Source organism: Podarcis bocagei (assembly GCF_964188305.1).
Source record: "Podarcis bocagei genome assembly, chromosome: 2".
Taxonomy (NCBI): Eukaryota; Metazoa; Chordata; class Lepidosauria; order Squamata; family Lacertidae; genus Podarcis; species Podarcis bocagei.
In genome coordinates, this window is record NC_138126.1 from 87594783 (window position 1) to 87608971 (window position 14189).

General features: G+C 43.4%; 1 protein-coding gene across 2 annotated transcripts in view; it reads right to left on the reverse strand.

The window, feature by feature from the left end:
- The window catches only part of GABRG2 (gamma-aminobutyric acid type A receptor subunit gamma2), a 65041-nt gene extending 51095 nt beyond the window's left edge, over positions 1 to 13946 (reverse strand). For both annotated transcript variants that reach the window (XM_081183811.1, XM_081183810.1), the window contains exon 1: positions 13577 to 13946. In XM_081183811.1, coding sequence (XP_081039937.1) covers positions 13577 to 13683 — 107 coding nt within the window. In that variant the 5' untranslated portion in view covers positions 13684 to 13946. The remainder of the gene's footprint in view (positions 1 to 13576) is intronic.
- Positions 13947 to 14189: the final 243 nt, after the last annotated feature.

Consider the following 14189-nt stretch of genomic DNA (forward strand, 5'->3'; position numbering starts at 1 on the left):
CCAGATTAAATTTGGTTGATGCAAACCCAGCAGACACACCGATGGTGACAGGTTACCAGGTAGACAGTACTGCTGAAGCATTTTCTGACACAACGCTGTACAGATGCATTCTAGGCAAGATGAACTTCATTGCCAGATGTTCAAGACCTGACATAGCTGTAAGCTGTAATCTGCTTAGCAGACATTCCAACAATCCTACGGTTCAGGATTGGAAAGCTCTGAAGCGCATAGCCCGCTATTTGAAAGGGACTATGCACTACAGGCTGAGGTTCACCAGTCAGAAGACTGGAGGTCTTGAAATCTTTGCAGATGCAAGTTTTGGAAGTGACACCACGGATGGTACAAGCACTTCTGGAGTATGCTACATGTACAACCACTGCCTGTTTGACTGGTTGTGCAAGAAGCAAACAACAGTGAGCCTAAGTTCCTGTGAAGCAGAACTCAATGCTCTGTCATTTTCACTCATGGATTGTGAATGGTTGATGCAACTGTTTAAGGACATCAGGGTGTCTGTGAAATGTCCTATACAAGTGTATCAAGACAATAGATCTTGTTTGGCTTTGCTGAACTCCGAGAGTTGCAAGCAGAGAACCAAGTACTTGCAGATTAAGCTACATCGTGCAAGAGAGTGTATTCAGAAAGGACTTATTCAGGTGTCCTACATGCCAGGAAATGAAATTCCTGCTGATCTGTTGTCGAAGGTTGTTAACAGAGAACAACTTAAGGTTTACACACAGAGGTTGCAATTGGGTTGAACCACAGGTACTACAGGTTACACGAAAAGGGGGAGGATGTTAGGATATTTCCGTTCCACCTTAAAAGGGAGCAGGCTTTGGGGAGTAACAGAGTCTGCGCATGTCCTGTTGACAGGATGTTTATGCTTTCTGATTTTCCTTTCGTTTTTGCCAGTCGGACGGAGATGCTGACACAGAACGGTCATGTTTTCTTTTGTTCTGTTAAACGCTAATAAAGTCTGTAAATTATGCTCTTCTGTGATGCAAGCTTTTGACTGTGCTTTCTGCTGAAAGAGGGTGCACCAGCCTAGGAATGTGGCTAGGAATTCTAAAGGCTTTGTGCCCCTAACTGTTGGATCTGCGTGACTACGGGAGGCCGATGGTCGTCCAGAACTCCGGCTTGGGGGCCATGATGGACGTTATCTCCCTGGCAGTTTCCCAACAAGTTCTTCCATGCTAAAGGGGCAAATTAGAACATTCTATGAGGAGTCTTACACACGAATGCTGCTATGCACATAAAAGCCTTCTAGACACATGGATAGTGAGGGCATGGCTGCCAAGCATTTGGCAGTGAGGGCAGGGTTAGCCCCAGGCATAGGCAAACTTGGCCCTCCAGCTATTTTGGGACTACAACACCCATCATCTCTGACCACTGGTCCTGTTAGCTAGGGATGATGAGAGTTGTAGTCCCAAAACATCTGGAGGGCCAAGTTTGCCTATGCACCTATGTAATCTACACACACACACACAACACAGATACATATTCTTTTACAATGTGGATTAAGTCATCTGAACCCCCTTATTGCCACCAGGCAAATTATATAATGGCTTTCTCTTCAAGCAGCAGAAATGTGTTTCCTACTTTACATCTGAATTATGCACACTCCCATTCCAGGAGCTACTACTAATGCTCCCAGCTTTTGTCCACGCTCCGTTTCTGTATTAGAAAATGTGCGGAGGTGACTGCATGCAAAATTATTTAATGACTTTCAAGAAAAGAAATGGAGAATTGTGTTTATCATATTTTCATTAACTGTGCAGCCACTCTAATGTCTTTTACATTTTGAAGTGGGAACTTGCATCTAGTACTAAAAAGAGAGAGAAAACTGTTAATTCCAAATGTCTAAGAAAATGAATGAGTTTCAATAATATTAATATCAACTGAAAAGAAACCAATGACAAAAATAATAATCAATACTGGCCATGCATACATGAGGATGATTTTTTTTTAAAAAAAATTATTACAGATTTTCTTTGGTTACAAAAGTATATGCTTTGTCTCTATTTTCAGGTCATAGAGTCTTTTCTACAGATCAGTTACATTCAATGTGAGACATTAATATTGTATACAGTATATGGTTGGGAGAGAAGAGAGGGGGGTCATAAAACTTACATTCTTTTACTTAGCATATGTGGGGAGGTTTGGAGTCAGCATCACTTGAGTAGGTTCTCTTTTTATTCATTTATTATATGATTTATTATATGATTTCTAAATATGCGCGCGTGTGTGTGTGTGTGTGTGTGTGTGTAATTTTTCCTTTCTTTAAAAAGAAACCTTTGCTCCACCGAACAATTTCTTCTTTAAAAAAGCAGTATTATGTTTTTGAATGTTATGAATTTTTTTGCAACATTTCTTATAATCTGCTTCCCAAGGGTAATCAGTCTGAATAAACAGGATTCAATTCAGAGAAACCCTAAAAGCATTTGTTTCTCTCTACTTTTCCCAAAATCTCCTCATCCTGCACCTGGAGGGTACTTTTGAAAGTTCCTTTGGGGAAACTCGCTGATTGTTGGGAGAACAAGGTGCTTTTGAAAGGGGAGCACTTAGAAGCTTCGCTGTACATTTGAAGTATGTCTCCATCTGGATCGATACATCAGAGAAAGAAAAAACTTCATTTGAAAATATGCTTACTTTATAGATCTAAGTCCTCCCTCTCAGCAATGGCTGAAAACCAAAGTTTCCCCCCAGATGAATGTGCATATGGTGTGGACGATTTGGTGCTGGTGGGGGGGGGGTGTATGCGAGAGGACTATCTATAGCAAAGATGAAAGAAGGAATGAGTAAATATTATCAAACATTGTGATATTGTATGATGTTGAGGGCAAAGAGTGAAAACTAAATGCAGAAAGAAGGTGAAATATCAAAAGAATGAAGTGAAAATGGGGAAAGGGGCTAAGAAAAGGGGAACAATAATAGTGTGGTGTCCCCTGTTTTTTTACCAGGATCCTGCAGGAAATTGCTATTTTCTGGAAGCAAGCAAATGCAAATTTTTATCATCCATGGTTTATTAGCATTTTCACAGTATTACAATAGAACAGTACAATCCCTTATTCCCCCTCCCTCCCTCCCTCCCACCTCATGCTCTCTCTCTCTAGCTACAGTATTGTCATCTCTGTTGTTCAGGTTTTTTTAGCACGGTACACAATGTTCAGGTTTGCATGCCCAATAAGGTTGAGGATAAATGAGTGCCACTGTTCTGCATTAGTCTTAGATCAGGCATGGGCAAACCCAGCCCTCCAGATGTTTTGGGACTACAATTCCCATCAACCCTGACCACTGGCCCTGTTAGCTAGGGATGATGGGAGTTGTAGTCCCAAAACATCTGGAGTTTGCCTATGCCTGTCTTAGATTAACATCCATTAAGTTGGGGAAGTTTCCTTCCCTGCATTGTGCCTCTTACTGCTTCCAGTTGTGGGTACTACTTGGTGAAGGATTCCAAAAATGCCCTCCAACTCTTTTGGAAGATTGACTTTTCATGTACTTTGTAGAGTAGAATATTCTCATTGGCTGCTAGTTGCAAGAGGTCTTGCATCCAGTGTTCTGTACATGACGTGGTTCAGGCTTTCCAGGGTTGAAGGATTATTCATTTTGCTGCTAGTGTGGTTAAGTGGAACCATCCTTCCTGTCCTTTTGATAACCTCCACTTGGCAGGCATGTAGCCAATTATTGTTTTGACCCATCCACCCATAGCTTAGCCACCAATTCCTGAAGAAAGACTGGTTGCTTCCATACTAGCAACTGAGCCTGCAATTGCCATCCATTCTTCACTCACTTTTTAGTTATGAATCAGATGGTGTCATTGTCAACTAGTTGCGTTCAGTTTTTTCTGTTGCCCTGTGTTTCATAGCCCTGATTTTGGAAGGGTGTGTGAATGTTTAAGATGCAAAGAAAACTGGAAACATTGAATGGAGGCTTTTCAGGTCTACAATGACTTTAAATCGAAGCTTCCTCTTTTGGAAGGAATATCTTCCTCTGCTCCTAACTGCTTCTTGTTCTGTGTAGGCCAGCATTACTGATTACATGGGTGGCTCTGTGGTCTAAACCACTGAGCCTCTTGGGTTTGCCGATCAGAAGGTTGGCAGTTCGAATCCCTTGATGGGGTGAACTCCCACTGCTCATTCCCAGCTTCTGCCAACCTAGCAGTTCGAAAGCACGCCAGTGCAGGTAGATAAATAGGTACCACTGTGGCAGAAAGGTGATGAGTGCCGCACCCTATAGTCACCTTTGACTAGATATAACCATCCAGGGGTCCTTTACCTTTACCTTTTACTAATGAATTACTGATAATTAGGGGGCAATTAAGGAGCAAGTTCCTGTTCTTCATCAGGATGGGAGCTTTCAATTACAGATACTGGTTTCCTTTCATTTAGAGTGAATAGCTCTTAAATACTTTACTAGTTTAGCCTATTTTCTCTTCACTACAGCCTCCTTATCCTATATACTTTTGGTTGAGAATTCAAAAGTCTTTTTGCAGGATAGATTGAATGAAAATTCTATACCAATAGAATCAGTAGCATGAAGCTACAAATTTAGATATATAATAAGAATCTGATGTTCTGATTGGCCATTAGGTTAAGACATTAAATTACCCTTGGGGTGTACTGTATTGTAAGTGTCAGAAATTCTTGTGTTAGAAGTTTTATTGATATTTATCCATAAATGGCAAGGAACAAGGTTGAAGATGGTCAATATGCTTGATTGTTCTTGGAATGTAAATATCAGAATGTTCTAATCTTTCCTATTGGCCTTCTGCAATCTAAGAATTACAAGTGAATTGCAAGCTGGCATGCGCTATAACAAATACCAGTTATTAATAGGTCCTAATAACTCTTCATAGATAATTTCAGATATTCAGGTGTTTATTAATAAGGGATTAGGACTAATGATAGCTAGATGTTGCTAGATCCCTCCCCCAAGATGAAAAATATCCATCAAAGGGATGCTTCAAACATGCACAGTACAAGGGACTGCAAATGCCATTGAATCTTTAAAGTTAGTCACTCCTCTCTCCAGCTGCCATTGTCCTCACCCTTGTCCAGTCTCTCTGCTCTCACTCTCTTGGTGCCATTGTCTCATCTGCATCAGCATCACAGTCAGCAAGAGCCCTGCCCATGGTGACATCCATTTTGATGGTGTCACTGAGGAAATGCCCAGCTTTGCCAATGCAGCTAATGTTAAAGAGGGCTGTGGAGACAGTGGAATGTAATAGAAACATTTCAATGAATGATACATATATATCATGGCTATCTGAGTACTTTAAAAATGACAAGAGATGAAAGGAAGGCAGGGGGTATGGGAACAGACATACATTCTTTTGCCTGGGTATCTCTCCATTTTATTTTCAGACACTGTCAAACAAGACCATTCTGAACAAGGATGAATGTGTCATTCTCATTAATTCACCTACCAGACACTTTTATATTTAGCAAGACTTGTCAAGTTCACATTATGCTAAAAGACTGGGCAACTGGAACAGCAATTTAGTTGTTAATCCTCAATCTGCCAGAGAGTACAGACTTTTGCTTATATCTGAAGATACTCTGATGCAGCTTAGTAAAAGCCTCATATGACCAGAATACACTATTTATATTGTAAAAACTATGGCGTGCATACATGTGCCTATACACTATAAAAACAAAGTCTCATCTGCTGCCTGCCTATTAAAATGCTCCCTGAAAATAGTAGCTGTTTCGTTCTCTTACACCCTCTTTCTCTCAATGAATTGTTTGGGGGGGGTGGGAGAGAGCAAAAATAAGGAAGACCAAGATATACACAGCAGAGGCTTTGGTGCAGGCAAAAGGCCCCAGATTCGATCCCTACCATCTCTGGGTAGGGCTGGGAAAGTCTCCTGTCTGAAACCTTAGAGAGCCCCTGCCAGTCAGTTCGCTGTATCCAGTGTTGTGTGAGTGGCTTTTACACTGGGACAATGGAACTTTCCTTCTCTTCTTCCCCCAATCCCCAAATCTGCTCTGTAGGACCCCCAACCCTCTGGAGCAGATTTTGAGGATGTCTGAGGGAGTATAAGGGAGAGAAAGGGGAAGTTCTGCTGCAGGAGTGGAACAGCAGTGTTGCATACACCCCCCCTCTCTCTGTATAGATATAGATATAGATATAGATGATATAGATATAGATGATATAGATATAGATATAGATATAGATATAGATATAGATATAGATATAGATATAGATATAGATATAGATATAGATATACTGTATAGATATGAAGCACTGATATCCTACCCTACATAATGTCTATCCCAGAGCAGTTTTCAGTACTACTCAAACAGAACCAAGCAACCAAACATGTGCTAGCTAAATTAAAATTAATAAACAACACAATTCATCATCATCATCATCACTGAAAGGTAAAAATTAAGGCAGAGCCCATCCATTGTTCTCCAAACACAATGAACAAAGAACAGGATGAGGAAGGTGTGGGGCAATAAGTAACTGAATAGGTAAAATTAAATGCTGCCTTACACCTTACTAGTAAATGGCAGGTACATTGAAAGGAACGTAGAAAGCTGCCTTATATAAGCCAGACCATTGGTCCATCTGTTGGCAGGAGCATTTGCTATCCCTACCAGGAGATGCCAGAGAGAGAAAGTGAGACCTTCATTTAAAGCAGATGCTCTTCGTGACTGTTTAATTCTCTCAGTGAAGGTCCCCTCTCACTGAAACTGTGGCAACTGGGATGTCATTCATGAGCTTGCCCCTGCCTGTTATCCATCACTGCTTTTTTAATTTAGAACGGGCAGGAGGTGAGGTTGAGCAACCACATAGAGTAAGAACTTGAAAATATACATTCAAAAGCAGATATGGTTAGAAAGCATTATATCCTTGTGACCAGGTGTACCGGTATAGTTCTTCAAAATGAATAACACTGAATATAGTTTCCAGACATGTAGAGAATACTGAGCTAGCTGAGTCAATGGCCAACTCAGTTTAAGGCAGTTTTTGCTGTTACAGGAGTGTCTTCCCTACTGCAGGTGTGCACAGTCATTCTCACATCCATTACCGGAATATAGGCCTGTGCCAAGCTGTCTTCTTGCTTAAGAAACACACATCTTTACCTTAAAAGTCCTAAACTGCCTGAGACCTTGTTACTTTCTTCTGTATGTAACCTTCAGTGCACAGAGATCAGCCCAAGAGAACCTGGACCATATCTAACATTTGAATGCAAGAGGCAAGTCCTTTTCTATCCTGGCACTATACAATTCCCTCCATGGAGAAACCCACCTGACTCAACCATAGCTCACTTTTTTGCATGCTGAAGAACTGGACCTTTTGGAGATGTTGGTTTGCTTTTGTGACTGCTGCTATAAAGAAAGACAATGTATCCTAAAAAAGAACTTCTGTGCATAAATCCCTTCAATCCCATTCAGAAATAGAAGTAGGAAAAGGAAAATGTCTAGAAATGGAGGGTGTCTTAGACCTACCCATAGATGTAGCATTTGTGTAAATCATAGTTCCTCCAATGAGCTTACATCTTATCATGTCGCTTCAGAAATAAGTTCCATCCCAGCCAGCCCCATGGGCATAGCCAAGATTTATTTATTGGGGGGGGGGGCAGGCTTTAATGCAAAAAGTGGTCATTAAAAAGGTAGAAAACAAATGAAAGCAGGGCACTTTAATTCATCACCTCAGATAATCACATTCCAAAGAAACCCTTCAGAAATATTTCTTAACAATAGGATCATTTATGTGAACAATGGTAAGAAGTACAATTGGTATAATTTTCTCAAATCCCATTTGGTTCTTTGTTAATATGACACATGAATCTGATCTTCAGTGAGCAGTTGCTAAAGTTCAAACCCCAAAAGTTTGAGGATTCCTCATAGCTCTGGCAAGTTTGGTCAAGTGATGAGGTACTGTCAAGAGAGGCTAGTGCTTGAACTGGGAGGCTTTGCGGTGAGCCACCGAACTGCATGTTGAAACCTCTGCATTGACAGTTTAGCATTCCTGGGCTGACTCTGCCCACCCATATTGGCTGTTGGATCCTCCTGGATGGGAACAAGTGTAAGAGGACTTCCTTGCCTGAACAGCAATGGTGTTTTGTTTTCAAACTCTGGCACATCCCTGTATTTTTTAGTTGTCCTGGTCCTGACTTCTGGCTTCCTTCTCAATCCTGGCTCATTTGTCCTTTGGTTCTAACTACTGGCTTGTTCCATTGCTCCAGGTTCCCATTTTCTGGACACCCCAGGCTGCTTCTCACAGGCCAATCCTGACAGGTGCCAAAGGGAGACATAGTGTCATCTACACATAGCACATATGAAGATTTTAAAGCCTATGCATACATATTATTTATGCAAGTACGACTTGCTCCTGTGATCCATTCATTTCTGTTTCTGGTTAAGATTGTGCTGTAACTGACTAACTTTCACTTTCATGATACTGCTTCAATTCTGATTATATGGGACTATTTTAGTTATATGTAAATTGGTATATGCTATTATAATAATGACTTGTATCAGAGCCAGACCCTTTCTTTAAATCTCACCACATTGACACTGAAGAATATCTCTCATGCTGTGTAGAGTTTAGTTCAACTTACAGAACTGCCAAAGAAATTTAACCAATGTAAGAAAGGCAGTTGCGCCGAGTATAGGATCACAGTCCTACATTCTGTTCTACAACCTGTGCATTAGGAGCAAATTTTGGTTGCTGTCCTCCACACATTTAGATCTAATTAATAGGTTGCCATTGTGGCATGCAAACCACTTGCAAGAAGATTGTACCCATGCTGCAGCATCACACACATACGCATAAATCACATGGAACAGGCGAAAAGGGCAGGCTGGTGACTCTGGCATAGGAAGTAATCACATCATATGTCAGTCCCATGTGATTCTCATATAATTCACACTCGTGTGGTATGATTAAGACAAAGGACCCACAACTGTGGTTGCCAGGTGGACAGCAGTGACTACAATCTCTTTTTGCCAACTATCTGCCCCTGTTAGCCCAGTGCAAACCTTCCTTACATTCTCTGTGCATCTCAGAGAAATTGGGGGCGAGGAAAAGCACCAAGCATCATGATGGAAGCAACACAGTGGCTCTCCCATCCTTTCTGGTACTAGTAGAGAACTTTGGGTTGAGAAGGGGCTCAACCTTCTTGCCAAGATTTGGAGACACTTTGAAGCAAAGAAACAAATGCCCCTGCTTCCCAGTGCCTACAGCACATGGTTTGAAGTCAGACAATGACGCCTCTACACATGTGAGAGGGATCCGGAGGTGGTCATGGAGCAGAAGGACCATGGCTTCAGGGGAGGAATAGCTTTGCCAGTGTATGCCACCTTTTGCTTTGTCTAAACAGTTGGATGAATGCTCCTTCAGATGAGTGGCACAGCAGGTGAGTGGCTCGGCTTTCAAAAAGAAATTTATAAATTAAACATTTAAAAGGTACTTGAAGCAGTACTGACATCAATGGAAGAGTCATGTTGCTTATGTCACATGCAGTTTTAGTGGTGCCCATGGCACTAATCCAGTCCATTACAATAGAGGTTTTCAACAAGGTGGGCAGAAATCAAATTTTCCTAGGCACAAAACATTACCATTTTGAGTTTAAGAGGTAAGCTCTGCAACTGAAACACTAACTTAAGAAAAGGCAATTATAACTCTACCTCAAAAATCTCTCTCACACACACACACCATGTCCCCACAGAACTAAAAAAAAATTGCATTACTTTCACAAAAGTTATATAGAACTTTTGAGTACTAAAGCTGCAATTCAAGGGGCGCTGGCTGGATATCTTTAGGATTTGGTGCAAGTTCCCTACACTAGTGGATTGTAGCAATATGCCACCACCTGGGGATCTGACACCATGGTAAAATCAAGGGTATTCTGCTGTAATGTTATGTTGAAGTATCCCGATCACTGGAGGGGCTGAAGATGGAGTGCACAGGGACATGTCGAGGGAGGAGCAGGCTTAGCTTGAATGCTAAAGGCCAGAATCTGTTCCCAGGCCCTGTGCAAGTCTAAAATTATGTAGATAAATGCACAGTATAATATGAATGAAAAAACTTCCATTGAACTCAGTGGAGAGTCGAAAAACATAGCCCCCAAAACCAGTTTCCCACACCCTGATACCAACAAAGGCTATGATCCTTCCTGGCTAACTGCACTCAGTCACAGCACCCCCACAGCAATAGTCGACCTCTGGTAGGGAGCCGATCACTCAGACGAGAGGGTGCATCACCTAAGCCTCATATTCTGCACTCTTAAAGTACACATGGGAAACTTTGAAGAGGATGGGCAGTTTGCATAAACATCCTGACCTCAAAACAAAGGTAGAAAGAGCAAATTACTAACACTTCTTTTCTCATGGTCCCTTTACTTCACAAGGTTTATTGGAAGACTGCTTCCACACTGCTCTACACACAAACATCCAATAGAAATCTGAGTGCTATCCCTGGAATTGAGGACAAGGTAAACACAGACTGAATCCATGCTTTGAATTATGGCTGTTGCAACTGTTTCCCATGACTTTCCCCATCACAACCACCAATTTAAAATAATAAAAATCTGTGTTGGCTAACCATTGCTTGCTTCCTTAACAGTAGCTTCCTTCGTGGCAATAGCTTAAAGAGTTGCCAGGCTCCCAATCCATTTCTGAGTGTTGGTGTGTTGCCCTCTAAAATTTGAAACTTGGATACCTGAAGTTATGCCTATTCTCATATCAACCTTCCAGTTTACTGAGATAATCATCTGAGGGCCATTATGTAGGTGCCTTGACTGGGTGTGGTGGGGCAGATGGAGACTGGGGAGGAGAGGAACCCTTCTCAAGTGCAGGGGACAACTCCCTCCCCAAAAAGGCTTGCCTGGCACCTACATTCATGTATTTTAGACCTTTAACAATGAAAAGCAAATCTAGAATGGTAATATGACAAAACTACAGTTTTCTGCTCATTATGTTTGTGTTTTAACACCTTTTTTAAAAAAAAATGTACCTAACACTGTGCAGACCTGCTGTGAAGTTTCAAAGGGAAATTGCAAATGGCTACCTCATTTGCCAAGGTAACAGGACCAGGGAGAACAATTTTCATACACATTTCTGCTGTTTTGTTTTGCTAAAGCATATTTCAAAACCCCATGGGGAAGGAATGCTAGCAACCCTTAAGATTTGTACAGTTTCATTTCCCCCATGAATGAAATTGATGGTGGCCTCAATGTGAGGCCTAGTTCTCAGATATGGCGGATTTCAGATTTGTATGGGTCAAAAACAGGGTTCCTTCCCGATGTGGTTGACCTCCCATGATACCTGGCCAACATGGGCAATGGTAAGGTTGGCAGGAATTGTAGCTTACAAACATCTGGCCATTACATTGACTACCTCTGTCAGGAGGACAGATGGAATAAGTTTGAAATGTCTGCAGAAACAGCCATCGCACCTTCATTTCATTAATATGTTTCAGTAACAGGCAAGATGGAACTCTTGAGCTCACCCCCCTGCATTTTCAAACATAGAAAAGGGGAGAGAAAAAGAGAGGAAGGAGGGGGAAATAGCACTAGGCACCCTAAAGCAGGGTTAGGCAACCTAAGGCCCGGGGGCTGGATCTGGCCCAATCGCCTTCTCAATCTGGCCCGCAGATGGTCCGGGAATCAGTGTTTTTTTACATGAGTAGAATGTGTCCTTTTATTTATAATGCATCTCTGAGTTATTTGTGGGGCCTGCCTGGTGTTTTTACATCAGTAGAACATGTGCTTTTATTTAAAATGCATCTCTGGGTTATCTGGGTTATTGGTGGGGCATAGGAATTCGTTCATTTTTTACCCCAAAATATAGTCCGGCCCACCATATGGTCTGAGGGACGGTGGACCAGCCCCCTGCTGAAAAAGGTTGCTGACCCCTGCCCTAAAGGAAACAAATACAGGCCTCCAAACCAAAAGATAGACCACAGCAAGGGTGCCAACTTGAATAAAATATTATGGGGGCCCAGGTAAGCCCTGCCCCACATAATTGATCACATGATGATCATACACGTAATTTGACTGGGAATACCCATCAACTGTGTGGGGACCTGGCCCCCTCTAATATTTTATTGTGGTGGGCAAAGCTTTCATGAACCCTAGGAGTTAGCTCCTATGGACCACAATGTTGGTTTAAGGCCCTGATACCTGAATATCCCTGCTTGAAATATAATACTTTAGGAAACCAAACACAAGATTATAAACACTTCTTGTTTTTACAAAAACATAAGTTCCCCTCCACCAAATCTGTCCCATTGTTGAATTTATTACTAACGTTCCCATTTCTATTTCAGGTTTCCCCACATTTTAAGAGGATGCAAATGAGCAAAGTAAAACAAGACTTGTTAAGCATGTTATTTATAAGACTACACTCCCCACCTTCCCCTATCTAGAAGTTGAAATGAAAAAAATTTTAGTTCTGGAGCAGCACGTTGTGAGCTTGGCCATTTCTCCAAGCATCACACTGGTTCTGTTTTTCAATATGGCAGGTAAAGGGGAAGGGAAGCCAGCCAGAGAAGAACGTAAAGCATTGCCTCTGCTCTCCTGTTGCCAAATATTATAACAAAGGGGAGGAGGCGCCTCTTTGCCTTCATGCACCCACGGAAATCGAGCTTGTGTCACTACCACGGAAAGCAGTCGGGGGGCATGAATGGCTGAGCAGTTGGCAATGCTTTGCTACTTTGGGATGCAAACCTGCTATAAAACGCACGGTACACAAAATCTCAAAACGCCTCGTTCAGCAGCCCAGTGCTTATGCACCACAGGAACCATCCTTTCCTATTCCATCCCCCACAGCATCCTTTCTCTACAACCTATTTTCTTACGTACCATGACGTTCAGTGCACAGAAAACACACATATGCATATGTAATCACACAGCTCGCATGTATAGTGCAGCTGACGGCGCCCCTGCGAAAGCGATACACCCATTGCAACGTCAGTGTAAATATTTGCCGAAGAGAGCGATAAACTGTCATCGGGCGAGAGGGAGATGCTGGCTTCTGCATGCCATCACTCCCGGCTCCGGGGAACGGGGAGCCTTGCCAGGCAGGGACAGCATTTTTTTGGCGAGTGTGGGGGGTCTGTGAGAAGCCCTACGGCCCAGCAGGGGGATGGGGAACCACGCCAGCGCAGAGCACTACCCAGAATAATGCCAAAAACCCGAACCACCCAGCCCCGCCGCTATGGCTGCCCATTCGAGAAGCTGCCCGTGCTGTCCTCCCCATTAGGCTCTCCCGTACCATTCCTTGCGCGGAAACAGCCGATAAACTGCAGGGAGGGAGGGGAAACCTTCATGGGAATGACGCCTCTCTCCCCACCCCAGATCTCACCGACACCCCCCCCCCCGCGCCCGCTTAAATCCACGCTGAGGGCCCTGGATTCCCAGCGCAGCAAAGCCGAAAAGAATATGTTCATCGTGATGGTTGGGAATAGATCTAGGAAGGGGGGGGGAGGGAAAACGCAGGGGTTCCTCTGCAGCCCTGTGCATTTATAATCGGCATCTTCTTCCCCCCTCCCCCTCCATCACCCCCACCCCCCACCCCAACAGCCTACCCCCAGCCCGCGGTAGCAAACAGAAAGCACAGCTTACCCCTGGATGAGCGAAAAGAGGAGCAGCGCCCGCACCATCATTTTGAGAGGAGACGCTGCATCCAGCACTGAAAGGCTGCCTTGGCTGGGCGGATTTCGAGGACTCATCCTCTCCCTCTTTCTCTCTCTCCCCTTCCCTCTCTCTCTCTCTCTCCCTCTCCCCCCCTCAACCCCACACACTTTCCCGCCCCCTTTTTCCTCTCGGTTGCCGACGGATCCGTCCCCTTCTTTATTTAGTGATCTGTAGGGGTGGGGGTGATGGCGAGGCCCCCCTCCCTCCTGTTACCAGGTCCCGCCAGTAGGATGATACATTGCGCTCGCTCGCTCTCGCTCTTTCCCAGCTGCTGAATTAATATTCGGTGATTTGCTATCGGGGGAGGGTGGGGGGGAGAGAGAGATATAAAAATCAGATCCTCGCGAACCCCTTGGCGGATCCAAGCATCTGCTACGGCTAGCGCAACAGCAGCAGCTTCCAAATTTAGAGAATTGGGAGAAAGGGGTCGAGGTGAGGGGGGGAGGAGGCGAGGATCACACGTACACACACTACTGGAACAGGCAAAGGGGGAGGAAGGAGAAGAATCCCACACAATCCATCACAGAGAGGGGGCTGGGGA